The 22,860-nt window shown below is 42.3% G+C and overlaps 1 protein-coding gene across 1 annotated transcript in view; it reads right to left on the bottom strand.

Annotated features, from left to right (window-relative positions):
• Positions 1 to 22,860, bottom strand: part of LOC138246014 (unconventional myosin-XVB-like) — a 794,810-nt gene that overhangs the window by 764,137 nt on the left and 7,813 nt on the right. Inside the window, exon 2 of the mRNA XM_069200161.1 lies at positions 11,254 to 11,325. Within this exon, the coding sequence (XP_069056262.1) occupies positions 11,254 to 11,256 (3 nt within the window). The 5' untranslated portion in view covers positions 11,257 to 11,325. The remainder of the gene's footprint in view (positions 1 to 11,253; positions 11,326 to 22,860) is intronic.

The following is a 22,860-nucleotide window of genomic DNA, read 5'->3' as shown; positions in this document are numbered from 1 at the left end:
CGCTTTCATATTACTTAACCAGTGTAAACAAAATAAATTGCAGAACCCTCCTCATAACAATGCCAGATTCAGTTGTAATTCAGTAATCTCGAATGAAATAGACTGAACTAAAACCCAGGTCACCTATCTAAACTGGAGCTTCCACCTCTACTAGGTTTAATCCGACAAAGCTGAGAGAACATTTATATGATAAACCTCAGCAACCGGAGTAAGTACAGAACTACAGAACTACCTAGACCAAGGTTAACCCTTTCCAGGGTGATTGTAGACTCCTCAGTGGTCTTCTGTAATACCCATGTAAAGATTCTGTCGAGAATAATGCCTAAGTATACAAAGTACTCCAGTGTCTCACCTGGATGCTCTTCTGGCTGCCCTTTAAATGTACTTCTTCTGTCCCCACCTACCTTAAATTTTGTTTTCTCATAGCTGATGATACAACCCATTGTTACCCAATGGGAGAGTAATACAGAAAGGCGGTGTCATCTCTATGGCAAATCACCGACCAATAAATTCTGCCAAGTTCATCCATGTCAAATGGGTCTCAGCAGAGGAGATATATGCAGGGTAAATAGGGCTGACCTGCTTGACCTGTTTATGTACCAAACTTCACGAGAATTGACTTTCCTCCCCAAAATATATCGTGACCCTAGTGTAAATATAATCAGCATCTGGATTATCATGCATACTACCTCCAAAATGCCTCTGCCCCTAACAATGTACAATTATCTTGTACAAGACAGTGCAGAAGACTAAAAATACACAGCAGAGAGGGGTCCTTTAAGTAAGAAAGCCACCAACGTTACATTCCCTAGAGTACACGAACCAGCACAAAATCATATTTGAGACATCATCTTAATGCTGTGTTCTGAGGCCCATTCTGTCACATAGAATACCGGCTGATGTGCAAAGATATTCCCAAGTAGGCTGGTATGACAATTTGTTGGTAACTGTAAAATTGGAGACTAAAAGGAATCTCTCCCATGGCTCTGGCACATTCAATGTGCTGCTGGCTACCCCGAACAAATGGGATACAGCACATACTATTGCTGAATGCCTTATAGATAATGCAAATGAAAGGCAATGCAGGTGGGCAGAGGAAACCAGAGACGATTTTCTGAGGTCTGGAATTATCCTGTTAAATCTTCAAAAGATTTTGATGTGGTAGTTAGCCACCAGAAGAAAGTATATTTAGAGGGATAAGCTAGGCATCGCGGATGCCAACCAGAAGGGTGCTGCTGCCATTAAGATGAGACAGTACAATGCCTGGACAACTATATTTATGTCATTGAATGGTTTACTCTGTGAAGCAAGGTCAGTTGATAGCAGGTGGTCTTGTGCATGATGTGAAACTAAAATAGATGTCAATATAGAAGCTCACGGACTTGAAGCTGTAGAAATGTTTTGGGGAAAACTGGACAAATATGTTTTATTGGGCCTTTTCTGGACCTAATGTTACTTTCGGAAGTGGCAATTAGAACAAACTCTGCCATGATCGAATTCTGCTTGAGACAGGCGTTGGACATCCAACACTATAATGATCGTGAGGCAGTTGTTCATCTGGATAATACCATGGCTAGATAAAACATTTAAGCAAAGTGGAATAACTAAAAAAAATAGTAGATTTACCCCTAATTCCGATTACACACCAGGAATATTAACAACTCTTGACGATTAAGCATTACTGTATTTTACTATGCATATTTATAACTGGGATTAAAAAGGTTTGATAGAGAATATTCCATTTCTTACTGCACTGATATACCAAGTTTCTTTCTTCGATGTTTATTTACCGATGAGGACGGACATCCACTGTAACTACAAAATATCTGTTGCCTATATATTCCACGACACTCCATTATTGCCATCTGCTGATCTTTGCCAAAGTATTCAAGGCTGTTCAGAAAGTGGGTACTGATGGAGAAATATTTTGAAAAAGCTCACCCACACATTAGTTGTTGTTTTCTGGAGGGTTCTCCTACAATATTCTAAATGCAATCACTACAACTTGATTCAGTAGGTGAGAGACTCAGGAAGCATCTTTATGTACATTTCTTACATCTGGCCAAGACTTTTAAGTCTGTTAATGTGAAATTGCTCTGGAGTAAAAACTTGTAGCATTTGGAGTGGACAGAGTTTACAGACACTCATCCACTAAGTCCATATAGAAAGAACTACCTGGGTTTGTTGCTGTAGGAAATGGCAGTCTACATTGCAATAGCAGGGGAAAACAATGGGTGCATTAGAGTTTGTTCCACTACCGTTCATCAATGTATGCTCAATAGCGCCCTTTGCCATCACATTGCTCAGTTACCTGGTATTGTTTACCTAGAACAGTGGATGAAAAATCAAATTAAAGTGTCTCCTAAATGGTTAGATTGAGTATCAGTGCATCAAACAGATTTGGGCACCAGAAGTATTAACACAGTGAGGAATTTTAGCTTCTTCACTGTACCTCACCATCAACCCACAGCTACATGTGCAATACTCTGGGAATTCGGGCTATCCTGGTGATTAGAACATGTTATACTAATGCTTCAGGTTTATTTCAAGGGCAATTGTAACATTTTAAAGACATGTTCAGGTCAGTCAAAAGCCTTGTGGAGTCTGCGTCAAAAACTACTGGTGTGTACACGGTTCCGACTCTTCCCTCTATAAATATTTTTTAGAATATTGATGTGAGTAATTAAAAAGCACACTGAGCTAGAAATACTGATCAATACATAACATGAATCTAGACCGCAAAATTTGCCCCCTTCCACCATCGCCATACTAACTAAAGGAATTTTTGGGAGAAGAGGTGTCAAATGGTTAATTTCAAGGCACCTGACTAATAACATCTGTTAAAACACTGTGGGAGTGCGGATGCAACACTTCATCAGCCATTTCTGAGGTAGACTACGGATTTAATATTGAGGCAACACAGTAACAAGGTAAATTTATAGGGAAAATTGATTTTAAAGTAAATTAGGTGGGCTTCAGAAAGCCTATGTTAAGGAGACCTGGCGATTCCATGGCAACAAGGGCTCAGTGCCCCAGTCCTGAAGTTTAGTTTAACAACTTTATGCAGTGTGGGAGTTTTAGTGCTACCTCACTTCAGTTGATACAATTGAACTAACACCCGAAAACAATGACTTGAAAAAGAAAACACTAGCGAAACAATGTGTTCGGGCATCATAGAATAATTTAGTGTAGGGCCTCAGAAACCATCTCTCAAAGGCATTAGGGATGACGCAAAATCATCCCCATACCAGCTGCCTCTCACATGACTAACTCTGCCCAACAGATCTAGCCTTTCATAGAAGCTTTTCTGTCAGGAAATCTCTGTAGGACTACCCCTCCCTGCAACAACAAATACATTTTTTAATTATGCATCTACTGCATCAAAGTTAACAACAAACTATATGCCACCTAGTACGCAGTGCTGAAACTTCTGTGGTTTAGTTTCCTAATGTAGTGAATTCTGCAAACTGTAGTCCTTTTCCGCTTCAGTTGATCATCTAGAGCTAACCCACCTGAATACGATGACCTGTGAAATAAAATCCCAGTATTGGAGCATTGAGCCGTCAGTGCAATGGAATCCCCTGGCAATTTTAGTTAGTAGCCAACTTGTACCGGCAAGAAAAAGCAACCATATGCCTCCATGACATTGCTCTGCCAGTTCTGAGCTGTCTATATTTGGGATTAAAAAGGATTGACAGAGAATATTCCATGTTTTAGTGCACTGATATACCAAGTTTCAGTCTTTGCCATTTAGTGAACGAAGAGCACGGGCGTCCACTGTAACCACAAAATATCTGTTGCTTATATATTCCAAGACAGTAAATCAGTGCCCCGTGCTCTTTGCCACAGTATTCAACGCTGTTCCTAAAGAGGCTACTGTTGAAGAAATATTTTGAAAAAGCTGACCCACAAATTAGTTGTGGTTTTCTGGAGAGTTCTCCTACAATATTCTAAATGCGATCGCTACAACGCAAATCAATAGGTTGGAGACCCAGGAAACATCTATGTACGTTTCTTACATCTGGCCAAGACTTTTAATTCTGTTAATGGGAAATTGCTGTAGAGCAAAAACGATAACATTGGGAGTGGACAGAATGTTCGTTGTTAGACATTTAATGGCCTTCAGTGGACAGCAGTGTGGGAGTTTTGCAAAACAAGAAGTAGGTGAATGCCATTTTAGCTAAACAGAGAGCACATTTCAATACTTTTTTTAAAGTGAAATACAACATATGACTTTGCAGTGAGGACATCATCAGTCACCTAACATATCTGAAACAAGGATAAAAAGCCAAAATAACTTTACTAAATTACACCACTGCTTACTTACTGCACTGGGTATTTATTTAACTGTCAATAGTAAACACAGGTTTAAAAGAATAAACACGGGGCAAACAAGCACACATGAAGCAACAGCAGCCGCAGAAAAACAAGGAGTTGATGGTCTGCCTTTCCTCAGGCCTCAAGTCAGTGGCAGAGCAGCAAACTGAAGGTGGGTGGTTGAGGCCCAAATCTGTGCAATATGTAGCATCAAGATGGGTTCATTTAAGCAACATTTCTCATTTAGTAGGTAAGTAATGACTACCATTCAAACAAATGATTATGCAATCCTACGGTGTGGCTACTAAGGTTTTGATAAATCGAGCATCATTTTTAGGTCTTAGCTCTAGACAGCGCATGTGCTTTCTTGAAGGGGCATGCTGTATATACTTTGTGGGATTCAGCCCATCCTTAGGCTTCCCATTTGCTGGCTACATCGTCATTATCATATTCTTTCTCTTCATTTGTCCATGACATGCATTTGTTATGCCTCTTCCTATGTTTAGCCCTCCCGGAGAGCATGGACCAATTACCATATGCATTAGCTGCTCCCAGTTTAGGAACTGTTTTTGGGATACTTTTTTATTTGATTTGGAGCACGTTATACAAGCGCTCATTTTTTTCACTCGCTCCGAGCTCCGTTGCTCCATTTCTGTAAACAGGGCAGTAAATTTTGTTCTTATCTCTTCACAAACGCTGCTGCTCCAGAGATTAATATATACTTTTTCTAGGTTGAATATTTACTTTTTCTAGGTAGTGCTAAATAATAGATGTGTTTGTGTATTTTTGTGTAACTTGTGTTACAGGGCTGTAAATCTTGTTCTTATCCAGTCACAAACGCTGCTCCTCTAAAGATGAATATTTACTTTATTAGGTCCCACTAAATATTAGATGTGTCTGTGTGCTTTTGTGTAACTCGTGTTGCTGATAGATGTGTCCAAGTAGTTTTGTGTAACTTATGTTGTCGTTGTATGGAATACTGCTGGTTTTAGTTATTTTTTTGCCAGGATTTGACCTTGTTTTGAGCTTCTTTCCCAGGCATAGTATGCCTCTTTTAAACTTTTGAATACAAACATTTTAAAGGTGCAGCTGGATAAAATGGAACACTCTGAGAGACCTATTCTGCATAACAGTGCATGCAAGGACATCCAGTAGAAAATCACAACTTCTTTCCCAGGCAGAGTGTGATTATTTTTTCTAGGTCGTGCTAAATAATAGATGTGTCCTTGGATTATTGTGTGACTTGTTTTGTTGATGGATGTGTCAGTGCATTTTTGGGTAATTTGTGTTGTCGCTGTGTGGAATAGTGCTTGCTTTGTTTGTTTGCCAAGATTCTAACTTGTTTTGACCTTCTTTCCCAGACAGAGTGTGCCTTTTTAAAACTTCTGACTAGAAATGTTTTGAAGGTTCGATAAAATGGACCACTCTGAAAGAGCTATCCTGCATAACAGTGTTTGCAAGGACATCCAGTAGAAAATCACTAAGCGTGTATTTAAAAATGGAAAAACAGACAGTAACATTGACAATGCCTATAGCTCTTGCATTGCCAAGACCTATTGGTTTTGCTAATGCTTGTTATATGACTGCAATGTGCTCAACAATATGATCAGTCACTTAGAATGTGAGCAGCAGAGACAGAGTGTATGTGCAAAAGTACAAACCATAAAGGAGGAACACAAGAATATGCTTCCAAGTACTGGGATGCCCAATTACATAATTAATGCCAAGCTAACACTCTTTGATCTGTTTGTATATTTGGCGCGGAATTCCAACCCTAATATGTACAGCAAAAAGCCATCCAGGACATAATGAATTTGGAGCACAATATGATCTGTAACTTGCATGACTCAGTAAAAATATCTGTAACTAAAAGACTAGGAGAGCAGCAAAAGCACATGCTGCAAAAAACGGTGTATCAAGGTCACCAATCATGGAATACAACAAAAAGCAAAAACTGGACTTTGTATGGTAACAGGCCTGGCAAACGTGCACACTTGTGAAGACACACATGAATCACACTGGTGTACACAAGTGTAATGGTAAATATTGCACTAAGGTCACCAATCAGTGGAATAAAAAGAAAAGGATTAAAATTGTATTTTTTAACGGTTTGGCTAAAAGTGTACATTCATGAAATCACACATGAATGAACCTCAGTGAGGGAACTGGTGTGTATACCGGGGCAATGGTACGTTCGGCACTAAGGTAAGAAAAATTCAACAATACTGCTCTAGATCAATGAATAGTGTATATGATTATAAACCCGGAGAGAAGAAAATCTTGTGTCACAAAGAAATGAAGATGTCAGTCAATGCAGTGGGATGTTGGGGAGAATCAAGAGGTCTGAGAGTGAAAGTACAGACTGTCACTTTCTAGGCATCGGAGCTCAAGCCTGGGCTAGGGGTCAATGGTAACCAGGAGTCTGATTTAGAGTTTGGTGGACGGGTTACTCTGTCACAAGGCTAAAATTAAATTAAATTAAAAAATAAGAAAAAACATACCTTTTCGCCTCCGTCCCGCAGACTGGGAACCTGTGCAGGCTCTCTCGCCGGGCTGGAGACAGCCTACAGCGCATGTGTGTTTGGCCAGCCCGAGACGGCCGGCCAAACACACATGCGCTCTGAGTGCATGTCACCTCAGTGACCCCGCCCCTTTTAAAGAAAATGATAATAAACTTTGTTTATTATCATTTTCTTTAAAAGGTTTAGCAGCTGCCGGCTGGGGACGACACTCCTCCACCCATACGGAGGAGCTGCCACTATCTCAAACAGTCCACACTAGGGCACTAAGCTGTAGGAACTTAATGTCTAAAGAAGAATTAGTCTGAATGATTGAATGCCATTCTTCCTGGATATTGGGGCCTTCTTTCCTTGATTTGCAGTGGTATATGCATATGCATAATTGTCTACACAACATCTCGTCCTCTTGGTGGTTTAGTAATGTTGAACAAGGGGACAACTAGAGTCCTCACATCTGATTCTGCTCCTGTGTTGATTGATCCTCGTTTTAATATTTTATTATGTTTGCTCTATATAAACTAGATTACAATGAGATTTGATGGCATAAATGACAAAGCAGGAGTTGCAGTTTCAAAACTATTTTAGCTCACAGCTTATATTCTTATGCAAAAACACATTTGTGTTGGAAGTGTATTTAAAGGTAATACAGTGTCATAAACTATGATGTCCTACTATGGTTGGTAAAACCTAATAGATAAAAATTGTGAAGGAAAAGTTATACACCTTTGGTAATGATCATTCTGGTGGATGCGCAATCTAAATGCAGATGCCTCACCTTTTAAATATCCCCAGGTGCCAGATTACAAAAGTGGGCAGGAACCGCTTGGAATCTTGAAGTTGACAGAGTATCCACCAGAAAGATTGTTATGGAAAGTAAGTAAGTTTTTCTTCTGATGGATACGTCTACCTGAAGATTACTCCCCGTCTGAAGATATCAAAGCAGAACCTCCTCCCAGGAGGTGGGTTCTGAAGGAGTGGTCAAGCAAGAAAATTATGGAGCACAGAAAAAGTGTAATGTCCATCCCTTATCACCTCTGAATCCAAAAAATAGAGCAAGAGTATGAAGGGATGTCAATGTGGCCGCATGACATATGTTAGCCACAGGACTCCCGGGCAATTGCTGAGGTCGAAGAATTTGCTCTGGTGGAATGAACGTGGATTCCCTCAGGTGGTTTTATTTTGGCAAGGACATATAATATTTGATGCACAGAGTGATCCAGCATGATGAGGTCCTCTTCTGATCAGCTTATCCAGCCAATGTAATAAATGACTTCCCTCCAGTTGGTGTTATCTCTTATCCTCCTCGGCTGAACAGGGCGGAGCGAATATGGTGGGAAAGGTAATGATTTGCACCACCTTACACAGAAAAGGCTTTTTAGCCCTCTACACCAGTTTGTTTGCAAGAAAGATAAATCGTGACAGAGCTGTAACTTAGTGCCCACCACACAACCCTGTTGGGCTTGCTAAATAAAGGACTTCCAACAGATCCACATTCTGCTCCCCACACCATGTGATAAACCGATGCCACCTTCCAGAGTAAACAGATTTTGTGGAAAGGTGACAAGCTGATGGTATGACAAAGACCAAATGCAGCAACAGCTGAGAGGAGCTCAAGTGTCTCTGCTCAATCTCCAGGAATGCAGGAAGAGGCTCTGGAGGTTGGTGTGAAGTACTTGCTACGTCAACTGGGAGAGGAGGTCCGGTCCGAGAGACAGAAAAGGGAACACAGGGAGTGCCACAGGAGGTCTGCATATCACACCCTCCTTAGCCAGTCCAGGGCAATCAGAATGTGTTGGGCCCAGAACTGACGAAGCTTTCAAACAATTCAAGTCTTGAACATCTCCAAAGCTGAAAAAGTGTCATCTCATCATCAGTCTCAGGTGTATGCTGTCGAACGGCAGATTAATCAGTGCCGCTTGTACATTACTAGAGAACCCGGTCACCCTGAGTAATGCATGCCTCCGCTGAGCTACTTTAGAACTCATGCCCTTGACTTCACGATCCACTGTATCCAGGTCTGCCCTTATGATCTGCCTGGAAGCATCTGCAGTCTTTTACTAATCCAATGGATCCTTGAGGTGGCCTGCCAGGTTTGGCGCCACTATGGCAAACATGTCTTGCAAAGCACGGGTATATTTGGTAAACAGGCAAGTAGCATTCATCAACCTAAGGGCTAAACTACTCACTGAGAATACATTCTTGCCTACAGCTTGCAATATTTTGGATTCTCTGTTCGATGGGGCTTTTGGGAAGCCTCCAGTTTTGCCAGTACATGAAGAGGCCTCAATAATTAAACTTTCAGGTGAAAGGTAGACAGAGAGTAAGGTGGGTCTCCAAGGGCTGACCTTTTTTACGTCTTAATTATATGGTTCAAATCTGGGGTACATATAGGATTGTCCCAGTCCAATTAAATAGGATTGAGCTGTGCCTCCCTGAAAGGAAGCAAGGGTTATGATACAGATAAAGCGGGCTGAAGGACCTCTATCATTATGCTAGACCAGGGGCTTATTATGAGTTTGGAGGTCCCAACGTGGAACCGCCAAACTCACAGGGAGGATGCTACCACCATGGCGGTGGTGCCCCACCTGCCCTATTGCAAGATTTCCGCAGGCCTGACCTGGCTGACTGGCAGAACCTTGAAATAGAGTGTTCCTGCCGGTGTGACGGACGGGGACAGTGGTACGAGATATCACCCAGCTCCCTGAAAGGAGCTGGGTGCTATCTCGTAACACAGAGGGGGGCGACCAGCACCATTCTAACTGTGCTGGGCAGAGGGGCCCCTGCACTGTCCATGCCATGGGCAGTGCAGGGGCCCCCATTCTCAGCCAGCCTTTTTATGGTGGGGAAACCGCCATGGAAAGGCTGGAGGAGAACAAGTCTGTAATCAACAGGGCGGCACTGAGTTGAGCGCCGCCCTGGATGTTTACAACCAGGACCACCGCACCCTATTGGGATCATGGATCCTACTGGGGATGACAGTCTGTTGGCACGTCCGCCGACAAACTCATAATTTGTCAGTCGGACCACCACAGCTGCGGCAATCCGACTGCCACCGCAAGGCCGCTTTCTTGTAACAAGGCCCCTAGTGTCTACTGTTATCAAAGGCAGATCCAACACTTCTGCCACTTACCTTAAGACGACATGCCAAGAAGCCAGCCTTAGGAGCAGGACCTGAGGGACACTCCATCTCTACCTCTGGGGATTTGTCATCTCACTAGCTTTCTGTACTGTCAAATTAATTCTGTCCTAAGGATGACCTTTTATAATATATATGTATATATCTAGGGTCAAATCACCACTGACGTTCATAAACATATTAGGGATAAATTTTGAATTAATTATGTAATTGTGCATCCCGGTACTTGAAAGTATATTCTTGTGGTTCTCCTTGATCTTTTGTACTCTTGCACATACTCGCTTAATCACTAATTTTCACCTTTTCACTGAGTGATTACTCTTTTCAGCACAATGAAGTTATACAAACAATGATCGAGTTATTGACACCTTAATAACCGCAGTAACAGGCTACACTCTAATTTGCTTGAACATCCGCAATTGTTTACCTACTGAGAAAGTATGCTTAAATGAACCCATATTGAATCATTATACTGCAACATAGTGTCATTGCCCAAAGTTCATATGTGGTGTATTTGGGTTGCCCTTGTACATTATAATTTCAAGTCTGAGTAATGTCACATGCCATGCTCCTAACACCTCGGTCACCACTAACGAAAGTGCCCTTTTAATTGCTGGCCCTGGACCAAGCAATCCAGGCTGCAACTCATCCCGCCAAATAAGGAAGCTACTCACGCTGGTAAAGAACGATTTTGTGGCTTAGGTGATTTCAGCATCACTGTCTTTCGATACAGTTCATGTTTATTAGAAACTTAAGCACTGAATTATTGTGCACAGTAGACCACACCCCTAGTTACAAAGTCCAGTCTTCCATAGTTAATCTTATTAAGGCACTCTAAAAAATAAATCTTGTTTCCTGAAACTTAGGTTATCACTTGGATACACATTTTTCATTCCTGTTTATGCACTGAGCAGAAGTGTTCTGGTACCTTCTCGTAAAGAGAAATGGATTAGACATAGTCGCTGTGGACAAAACCTTCTTCAGCTTGGCTATACTAAAACATGCCTGTGCCCCTATGACGCATCCGATGGGGAAGGTAGGGTGACAACCACACTCCGTCATTGCAGACACTATTTACATTTATATTAACAATCCTCGGCTTTTCACTTACAAATAATTGCTACCATGTGCAGACCTAGTTAGGTCAATGGAAGCAAAGCAAGACTACTTTACCCAGAATGCACTGTTATCACACTGAAGCTCATGACTGGAAACGGTACACACGATGCCATGAAGTAAGGTGTCACCCCCGCTGGAAGCGTCAAGGAATATTTCACCTACCATCACTGGCAGACCGCTTGTTCCTTGTTGTCTGTCGCACGGTGGCGCCCTCTGCTGCCTGTCCTTAGAGTACTGTTCGGGAACAAAGAGAAACAGAGAAAGCATTAAGGGCGCCCGCAGGGAGACGGAAGGCTCCAAACTGGAATAGATACAAGAAGGTGTTAAAAACTCAAAGCAACTACATCGTGCATTCAGAAACATGGAAAAGGGGATTTCTGTGTCAGTATTTATTTTATATTGGTGTTTCCTTAGGACTCAAGTAATCCAAAGGGTGTAGAGCGCTTTACAAAATCTAGTAATAGATAAGAGAGTTACATATAACATGTATGATTAGAACTTCAATAAAGAGAGATATAAAACTAAGGGCAACACTAAAACAACAGAGAAGCAGAGGTGTTGGGAAGCTGGGTGTCAAACATTTATTTGTTGCATGAATACGGTCACAAATTACCCTTCGTATAGGCTATGCCTCAGGCCAAATCATTCGATAGCGTTAAAACCTGAATGAGGGTGAAAGGGCGAGAGTTGGGGATGGAGGAGGTGGCGAAGAAACAGGTTATGGAGATGGCAGGTGGGTTCGGGAGGATGCACGTCAAGTCACATTTATGGGGTCATTTTAAGTTTGGCGGATGGGTCATCGAGCTGCTGGGGCTGTGAAGTCTCTGCCAGCCCCGAAGGGGCGGTCTGTTAAATGTAGAGTTCTTCGTAGCTCTTGAAGGGAACTTCACTGTCTTTCGGTGAAAAGATCAACGCATTTAGGCAGCCCCCCAACATTGTTTTTGCCTCCCAGGAAAAAAAACGATACATTGCGGAATTGGATTGCTTGTTTCTGTGAACAAAACAGCAACTGCCCTGACGCATTGGATGTTTTATGCCAGAAAATGAAAAAACCTTTCCTGGCTCACCCGCAACACAAGCAGAAAATAACAGCCATCTTAATATACAGCAGAATATCTGACGTTCATAGGCAGAATCCCATGCCAGAGTAAAGCCATTTCATCATTTTCAACTGAAAGGGGCCCTATCTCCCCGGGGACCCATACTTGTGAGTGCCTGGAGCCTGCAGTTACAGCCAGAGTCCGACTGGCAGCATTCAAAGCATGATCTTCCCCTTCACCTGAGGTGTTTGTATTTCAGGGGTTTGTTTTCCACGTTTTGCTTTTTCTGCATTTTATTGTAATTGCAATTATATAGCATTTACTATCCTGATGAGGGATTTAAGTGGTTTATGTCCGGCAGCACACTGCTCTAGAGACTCAAAGTTAGCAGTAGTCCAGTATTTATTGGTTACTAGTAGTTACTGGGAATAATCTTGAGCTCTTGATGAACACTCAATGCATTTACCTTTACGTTTTGTGGAAGATTAAGTTTACAGAAGTTAGTTGTGATCATCAGCAGGGAGTTCATGCAGATGGATGGTGGGTCTTGGTAGGTGTTAGACCTGTCAACTTTAGGGTGGTCTTCCCCCAAACGTTCTGCATACTCCCCTCTTGTTTGTTGAAATTCGTTTTTTTATAAAACTTCTTTATTTTGATCATTTACAATTCACAAAAATAACAATATCCAATGTGACACGTCTTCGCACCCCCCTCTGCTCTCCCTCCACATATATACATATATCCTTGGGCAATCCCGGGCTTTGTAGACTGATTTCTCTGCCAGCATACACCAGTCATGTTGGCCATCCATTGTTCTATAGTTGGGGTATTTCTGCTGCCCCATAGCTACATTATGCCCTTCTTGAAATTATTTTTTGTTGGCTTTACCACTCTGTTCACTTTACCATTGCTGACCAGTGCTAACATGCTTTTGCTAACTCCTGAACATGGTAAAAATGGCCTATACCCAATTGGCATATTTAATTTATTAGAAGTCCCTATTAATGAGGTAGACCATTGTTAGAAATGGGGTCTTTGGTTGACAGTCAGGTTACCCCCTGTTCAAGCAAGGACCCTCACTCTAGTCAGGGTAAAAGAGAATCACCCTCAGCTAACCCCTGCTTACCCCCTTGGTAGCTTGGCAGAGCAGTAGGCTTAACTTCAGAGCGCTAGGTGTAAAGTATTTGTACCAACACACACAGTAACTTAATGAAAACACTACAAAATGACACAACACCGGTTTAGAAAAATAGGAAATATTTATCTAAACAAAACAAGACCAAAACGACAAATATCCGACATACACAAGTCAAGTTATGAATTTTTAGAGATTAAACTCAAAAATAGCGCTTAGAAACAAAAAATGCTTCGATGAGATGTTAACACGGCGTCGTGACGGAGTCGTTCCCAACAAGCCAACACCAGCGGCGCTGGACACGGAGTCGCGTAAACCCCCAAGTACAGTACCTTTGGTGAAGAGTGAAAACAAGCCGATGCGCGAAGTCGGGGATCGCGGCGTCTGTGCGAAACGTTGAATCCACGCACTTCGAGCGGCGTCGGTCACGACGTGGTGCAGCGACTTCCACGGAGTCGTGGACTTCAGCGGGGCTGCTGCGGCGTCGGGCCTGCGAAGAGCGTCGCGTTCCAGCGAAGGTCACGGCGTCAGGTGCAGGCGCCGTTACCGGATTCAGCAGCGGCGTCGGTCCGAAGTCGTCCGAAGTCGATTTCCTTGGATTCCACCAGCTTTCCTTTCAAGGGCCCAGGGACTGGATAGGGCACCACTTGTCAGAGCAGGAGTCTCTCCAGAGACTCCAGGTGCTGGCAGAGAGAAGTCTTTGCTGTCCCTGAGACTTCAAACAACAGGAGGCAAGCTCTAAATCAAGCCCTTGGAGATTTCTTCACAAGATGGAAGGCACACAAAGTCCAGTCTTTGCCCTCTTACTCTGGCAGAAGCAGCACTGCAGGAAAGCTCCGCAAAGCACAGTCACAGGCAGGGCAGCACTTCTTCCTCAGCTATCAGCTCTTCTCCAGGCAGAGGTTCCTCTTGGTTCCAGAAGTGTTTCTGAAGTCTGTAGATTTGGGTGCCCTTCTTATACCCATTTTAGTCTTTGAAGTCACCTTTCTTCAAAGGGGACTCACACCTACTTGTGAAATCCTGCCTTGCCCAGGCAAGGCATCAGACACACAGCAGGGGGTTGGAGCCGGCATTGTCAGTCCTTTCAGATGAGAGTGACCACTCCACCCCTCCCTCCTAGCAGAGATGGCTAATCAGGAAATGCAGGTTACACCCCAGCTCCCTTTGTGTCACTGTCTGGTGTGAGGTGAAAAACAACCCAACTGTCAAACTGACCCAGACAGGGAATCCACAAACACGGCAGAGTCACAGAATGGTTTAAGCAAGAAAATGCTCACTTTCTAAAAGTGTCATTTTCAAACGCACAATCTTAAAATCAACTTTACTAAAAGATGTATTTTTAAATTGTGAGTTCAAGGACCCCAAACTCCACATGTCCATCTACTCTCTAGGGGAATCTACACTTTAATCATATTTAAAGGTAGCCCCCATATTATCCTATGAGAGAGACAGGCCTTGCAACAGTGAAAAACAAAGTTGGCAGTATTTCACTGTCAGGACATATAAACCACATTACTATATGTACTACCTTATCTATACACTGCACCCTGCCCTTGGGGCTACCTAGGGCCTACCTTAGGGGTGCCTTACATGTAAGAAAAGGGAAGGTTTAGGCCTGGCAAGTGGGTACACTTGCCAAGTCGAATTTACAGTGTAAAAATACACACACAGACACTGCAGTGGCAGGTCTGAGACATGATTACAGAGCTACTTATGTGGGTGGCACAACCAGTGCTGCAGGCCCACTAGTAGCATTTTATTTACAGGCCCTGGCACCTCTAGTGCACCTTACTAGGGACTTACTAGTAAATCAAATATGCCAATCATGGATAAACCAATTACATACAATTTACACGGAGAGCATATGCACTTTAGCACTGGTTAGCAGTGTTTAAGTGCTCAGAGTTGAAAAGCCAACAGCAACAGGTCAGAAAAAAATAGGAGGCAGGAGGCAAAAAGACTGGGGATGACCCTGCATAAGCAAAAGTCCAACAACCATGTACCCAGAGCCTGTAAATTAAATGATACTAGTGGGCCTGCAGCACTCATTGTGCCATCTACTTTAAGTAGTCTTTTAAAACATGTCACAGGCTTGCCATTGCAGCCTTGTGCAGTTTTAAACTGTCAAATCGACCTGGCTAAATAACTCCTTTGCTAGGCCTAAAACTCAATTTTTAGCACAAATAAGTCAGCCCTACATTAGGCCCTAAACAGCCCATAGAGAAGGGTGCATTGTATTTAAAGGTTGGACATGTACTTTTAAGTTTTACATGTACTGATAGTGAAAAACTCCTACATTCATTTTTCACTAATATGAGGCCTACCTTTTCCTTAGGACAACATAGGGTTACCTTATTAGATTTAATAAGTGAAAAATGTTGTTTTGGAAAAGGATGAAATATCATGTTTGGTGTCTAAAGAATTGTAATTTAATATCCTCTCGAATGCTAATGTCAAATTTTAAGTCACAATTCTGAAAATGCCACTCTTAGAAAGTTGACATTTTCTTGCCCTAACCATTTAGTGGTGGCAGCCTGTTTCCTGGCTCACATGACTCTGATTAGCATGGCAGCTGACCTTTCTGTCTTCATCCCAGACAGTGCCACAAAAGGGGGACTAAGTGTTGGCAAGATGGGCCATCCTGCCAGAATGGGAGGGGCAGAGCTGCGCACAAGCCCATTTACATTTGAAAGGAGCTGCCTCAGCACACTCACAAAGGACTTCACACTAGCCTTTTGTCACCCCAGATATCCTGGAACCAGGACAAGGAGGGAGGAAATTTCAAAACTATCTGTGTATGTGTGTGGGGGGAGGCTCCAGAAGTTTCTTCCACTTCAACGCTGGCACCAGGTATGAAAAAGAGGACTACCAGACCAACACTTCAGTACACTCTTGGACCTGCTGAAGACTATGGAAGGACTGCCTTGTAATCCAGAAGACTGCCCTGCTGCTTGAGGCCTGCCTTGTTTCTCAGAGGACTGACCTGCTGCTTGTATCTCAGAGGACTGCCCTGATACCAGAGGGCTGCTCTGCTGTTTTGAAGCTTGCCTTGTTCTCCAGAGGACTGCCCTGCTGTTTTAGGCATGTCTTGTTCTCCAGAGGACTGCCCTGCTGTTTTAGGCATGTCTTGTTCTTCAGAGGACTGGCCCGCTGCTTGAGGCCTGCCTTGCTGCTTGAAGGAGCAAAGACAATCTCCTGAGCTACAGGGACCAACAAACTCTAAATGCCTCCCTGCAACTCCCCAGCTGACCTGCTGCAACTGGCCCTGCCTGAGTCCTGGTGCTGTCTGCTGGAGTGAGTTTCTGGTCACCTGAAGGTGTCCTGGACCCTTAGCTGGCATCAGTTAAGCTCCTACTGTCAAATCCCGAAAATTTGAACTCTCGGCGCTAGACTCTGAGAAGCTAACTTTTTCAGCAAGACTAACAGTGGTTTTCAAATATCAAAACGTGGCAGTATCTTTCAACTTTTATCAGTGATGCTTTACATTTTATTTGCTTTTGGATTTGATGTAAGCACACACATTAAAGGATTAGCCTTGATTCTGTCCTTAGGTGCTAATAGTGCATCATGCAGGGTGAATCACGCTGTTTTCATAGCTGTTCTAGCAAGTTTCTTGGGCTATCCTATATAAATCAGTTTCTTACACAGAGCATTGCTGTTTTTAAAATAATCCTCTTTAAAGGTGCAATTCCTCCTAATGCAGAGGAACTGCCCATAAGGCAAATTTTCTTGTATTGGCCTAGGGTGGCCACCTGAAAAATATAAAGTGTGCTATGATCTGTCGGTTTAGTGTATAAATTTACAGTCAATGTACCCTCACAAACTTCAGTAGTCAGATCCACGAAATTGATCTGACCTTTGTCATAAGTGATAGTGAACTTGCTGGCCTCCGTGCTATTGTCCAGCCAATGACAGAACTCTTCTAAATAGTTAGGAGGACCCTGCTAAATTATAAAGACATCATCTATGTAGCAGTGCCATCGCTTCAGAAAATGTTTAAAGGGGTGCCTCACCAAAAATCCATTTGTGCTCAAAGAATGTAATGAAGAGATGCGCTACCTCTGGGGTGAGGCTACTTCACATTGCTATACACTTGATTTGAAGAAACAACTCGTTTTGGAAACAAAAAAAATGTTTTAAGGCACATGGTTGCAAATTCTACCTAGAATTCTGTAGGAACTAGGTGTGATCTCATTTGTGAATTCACAAAGCATAATTGATACAAACTAAAAGGTAATTTCAAGTTTTGATCTTCCAAAACCACTGTTCTCTTAAGAAAGGGAAGAACTTAAGGGATCACTTGGTTACATTTATCAGACTTGAACACAAAACAAAAACGTCTTCCTCAGACGCTTGGTTTATCACCAGTCACAGGCCATTTTAGATGCCAGAACTGCACAGCATGCATGTTCACAAGGGACTCTAAATGTACAATATTAAATGTCAATTGCATCAGACAAATTAAATGTTTAAATTGTAACACAAGAAAGGAATTTATTGCATTAAATGCCCCTGTAAGAAAGTATATATATGGCAAACTACCAAACTTATAAAATAATGCCTTTTGTAGCATCAGTCAATGATTAGGTGTCAAACACAAGGAACACCTTTGGTTGAGCATACAGTCTTTGAATCATACGGAAAATGTTTTTTTCTGATCTTTGTGGCACAATGGGACTCTGGGGGAGGCTCCATCTCAACTATTGCAAACAATCAGGAGGCAAAGATAATATAGAAATTGCAACTTTAGGGTTTAACAACAGTGATGAAATGTGGGCTTTGATTCAATATTTATTTTCCGGTTGTGAATTTGCCTTCCATTGTTTTTTCTCGAATGGTACCTATATACTCTTACTCACACAGTTCCTTCTGTGGGACATCCTCTAATCAGATGCTATGTTGTATGTACTTTGGACATGATATACTATATTGTATTTACAAGGTATAACCTGATGTAAGCATGACTTTGTGTTGCTTGCTCCAGCTGGTAAGATGAATGCCATCTCCATTTGCAGTGACACGTATTATAAGACCAGTGATAGTTCAGCTTTAAGCTGTCAAGCTTTATTATGCACTACACGCCATTCCAACAAGGCTGCTCCATTCAATCAATCAGTGATTTCTAAAGCACGGCTAATCACTCGTAGGGTCTCAAGGCGCTGTTTACGGGTGTGCTGCTCAATCTACGAGCCAGATCTTGAGGTCCTTCCTGAACTGCTTCAGTGATGTGGTCTGCCTGAGTTTGAGAAGTAGCGTGTTCCATGTCCAGGCTGTGAGGTAGGAGGAGGAGCTTCCTTCTGTTGTGCTTTTCTGGCTCTTGGGAATGGCTGCGAGGGCGAGCAGGGAAGAACAGAGTTGTCTGTTGGGTACGTAATAGGCGAGGCAGTGGTTGAAGTGGCATGGTGGGCAAAAGAACGATGGATTAAACCCAGATCTGTGACTGGGGGTGAGTGCTTGCATTGTACAGCCCTAAGTGGGAAGGGTATGCCCAGACGTGGGTCCCTTGCTCACTGTGCCACTGGATTCAAGCTAGCCTGGCTGATGAAGGGTGAAACCCTGAAACCGGTCCCAGGATGCTTGTTTCTGGTCCAGGGAGGACCTGGCTTGGCAGTTCGGGCTGGACTGTTCCCATGAGGAACAGGGTCAAGACTGATTTGCATATAGCTGGGTCCTAACTGGGGTGGCATGGTGAGCAAAAGAACGATGGATTAAACCTAGATCTGTGACTGGGGGTGAGTGTTTCCATTGTTCAGCAATCCGTCCATCATCCTTTTGTGTTGCTAAAGTTGCCCTAAGTGGGAAGGGTATGCCCAGACGTGGGTCCCTTGCTCACTGTGCCACTGGATTCAAGTTAGCCTGGCTGATGAAGGTTGCTACCCTGAAACCGGTCCCAGGATGCTTGTTTCCGGTCAAGAGAGGACCTGGCTTAGCAGTTCGGGCTGGACTGTTCCCATGAGGAACAGGGTCAAGACTGATTTGCATATGGCTGGGTCCAAACTGGGGTGGCATGGTGAGCAAAAGAACGATGGATTAAACCCAGATCTGTGACTGGGGGTGAGTGTTTGCATTGTTCAGCACTCCGTCCATCGTCCTTTTGTGTTGCTAAAGTTGCCCTAAGTGGGAAGGGTATGCCCAGACGTCGGTCCCTTGCTCACTGTGCCACTGGATTCAAGCTAGCCTGGCTGATGAAGGGTGATACCCTGAAACCGGTCTCAGGATGCTTGTTTCTGGTCCAGGTAGGACCTGGCTTGGCAGTTCAGGCTGGACTGTTCCCATGAGAAACAGGGTCAAGACTGATTTGCATATGGCTGGGTCCAAACTGGGGTGGCATGGTGCGCAAAAGAACAATAGATTAAACCCAGATCTGTGACTGGGGGTGAGTGTTTGCATTGTTCAGCACTCCGCCCATCATCCTTTTGTGTTGTAGTGGTTGAGGTATGCCAGTTCTATGTTGTGTAGTGCTTTCTAGGTGTGGATCAAGTGTTTGTATGTGATGCACTTGTTGACTGGGAGCCAGTGTAAGTCTCTGAGGTGGGAGGAGATATTGGCTGTATCGGGGGCTATCCAGGATGAGTCTGGCTGCTGCATTCTGGACTCTTTGTAGTCCATTAGATGGGAGGAGCTCCATTTCCCTGTATGCTTTCCACTGATTCTCCACTTTTAACTAACTTTTTGGTGTCTGTAAGGCTGGACAAATGGATTTCCTGCACACAAGCACCAGGTCTTGACTCACACACCACCCTGAACTGGTTTCACTTTCACCCCAGACTAGTATGGTGCATATTTACGAGAAGAGTGCACGACTGGTGAATGGAGGAGTACACCCCCAATTGTTATGGTGCTATACAGTAGCTGAGCCCAAGAGCTTACTGGTTATTCCGTTTTGCAGAATGTGATACATTATGGAATGGGAATCTCTTCCAGAAGCCATATGGTAAGAGGATGCGTAGCCTCATACGGGGATAACAGTAGTACCGTCAGGATTTTTAGATATAGTATTGCTCACCCTTTGTATGTTTCCCGTACCAGTGACGTGTTATTGCATCTTGATTGGTATTACAGTAGACTAAGTGAAGGTGACGACAAGGGAGTTTATTAACAAAACTAGTTGACTATTCAGTTTATTTGGTGATGTCCAAAGGTGACATTAAAACTAAATTAGTTATAATCAGTTTGAGAAAATCTTACAGTGTGTGGCTGTTAAGTACACTGACAAATGCCTAGAATTCACCAGTTGTATACAATACATTGGCAATGTGCTATGCAAGATTCTTTATGTTGAAACCCCCATTTTTCTGTATCTTTACTTTCAATACAATATGCTGAAGCATACACTCCTGTTTTTGTGATTCATTCGAGATTGTAATGTTTTGAAACCCCATTTTTCTATATCTTTACTCTCAGTACAATACGCTGAAGCATACACTCCTGTTTTTGTGGTTCATTTGAGATTGTAATGTTTTCTCAAACTGATTAAAACAAATTCTGTAATAATCTGAATAGTCAATGTGTTTTATTAATAAACTCCCTTGTTGGCACCATCACTTACTTGACTATGAACACCCAACCCCACAAGGGAATCCTGGGTTGCCATTTGTTTATTTGATTGGTTTTACGGGGCATCAGTACAGACTGTGTTCCCTTATGAGCGTTACTCATGTCATTCTGTGCTTCACTTGCTCGTTCCGGGAATAGGACACCTGTGATGGCCTTTATCACATGGGTGCCACACTGACAAAAGTGTCTCACAGTTTGCACAAGTCACATGGTTATACCAAGTATAGCCAATTTATAAACACAATTGGTCAAATAGTAGGGAAAGATCTAATACTAATTCACATTCAATTAAACTATAAATAAATCATTGGAATGTAATTTAATTACACAATTAATTCATTCATTCTTCTTCTCCAATAAAAAGGACAATCAAAAACATATATATAAAATCACCATTCAAATGAACATATAAGTGAAACCTTACAAAAATATTCTACAAACGAACATGTATTTAGATGTGGTTATCTGCATTAGTTATACCATGAATCTACATATAAGAGATGGTTGCCTTATCTATCACATCTCTGATCTTCTTTTCTTCCATCCTTATTTAAAAAGAGATGTATTCCGAAATCCTTATAGGTCAAATAAATGTTCCTCGCAACCTCTCTTACTATCAAAAGGTCAATGCGTTTCGGCCCCTTTACATAGGGGCCTCTTCAGGTATAGCAGAGAGACAAATACCTAATAAATACAAACAATATACATTACTAAACTCAGACCTTTCCTAGACCAAAGGGCCCTCCACCCTGAAAAATTATCTTTACACTTTTTATCATTCCGTGATGTCTCCAATACCCAACCACATTGGTGTCTTTGTGATTAGCATGCTATATTTCATGTGATATAACTATAGCCAACTTTTGTGTACAATATCTTGTGTCTATAGTATACCATTAAAAATAGCCAAACTACCCACCTTATGCTTGAAGAGTTTTATATGTACCTTTGCACATTGGCTAAAAAGCCACCCGATGTCAGAACATCTCCTGTCTGAAGTTAAATCAGATAGATAAAGAGACTGTAACTCACTGAAAAAATGCATCCAAAATAGTTGTTAACAGACGTTTACATGCCCTTGGGGCTTTTAAGTACTTACTTATCTCTCACTTGTATCTGCGTTACAAAGGCTTATAAATCTGTCACAAGGGTGCTTTGCGAGCTACCTCTTGTGGATTCCGGACGCGTTCTGCCGATTGCTAGTATTGCGGCGGCCATTTTGGAACACAAAATATAACCTTAACGTCGCAACCGTGGCGGCCATCTTAACAACAAGTGACTGTATCCTCAACCAGTGGCCATCTTGAAGAGGACGTCTATAGCTCAAAACTACAAAGCATTTCTAGAATGTATCTGCTCCTTAAGGCAATAGAAACTTGCACATCTTACCACAGCATATAAACTTTTCTACTTGCCATGCAAGTGTTTTTTTACTAATCTTTAATTTTACAATACTCTATCTTATTATCGCCCACTGAACTTATAGTGGCAACCATCTCTAAAAGAGAATATTCATTGGAAAACAAAATAGCAGCCATCTAAATACAAGCTTTTGTTTTTCTTCTGAGGAAACCATATTTGAGTGGATCTTTATATCTCTAATCCCAAAAGTGTCTTTTAAAAACATCTCTTGAATACGAGTTAAACCCATCGGAATGACTAACTCTCTGACGTGGGTTAATTAATTAATTAACATCTGGGACATAGGCTGCTGAGGCCTTCGTTCTTCTTAAGGAACATACATTTCTACTATACTTGACATTACCTGATTGTTTCCTAATGCTCTTATAATTATTTGCACATCATGTATAGTACAAACTTACTAAAAACAAAACCTATCATAATTTCACATGTATAAACATGGCCTAATCAGCATTAGAAAAATTGTTCTGATAAGCCAACTTTTTTGACAATGGAAAGTCTATGGTCCAGAGGTTTGAAATCCTCTAAATCAAAGCCCACATTTCATCCAGATCATTCAGACCTTGTCATGCTGTTCCATATTTCTCAATTAATCTTGCCTCCATTCTGATCAGA

Source organism: Pleurodeles waltl, chromosome 7 (genome assembly GCF_031143425.1).
Source record: "Pleurodeles waltl isolate 20211129_DDA chromosome 7, aPleWal1.hap1.20221129, whole genome shotgun sequence".
Taxonomy (NCBI): Eukaryota; Metazoa; Chordata; class Amphibia; order Caudata; family Salamandridae; genus Pleurodeles; species Pleurodeles waltl.
Note: the sequence above shows the minus strand (reverse complement) of the source record. Positions and strands in the feature narration are given on the sequence as shown.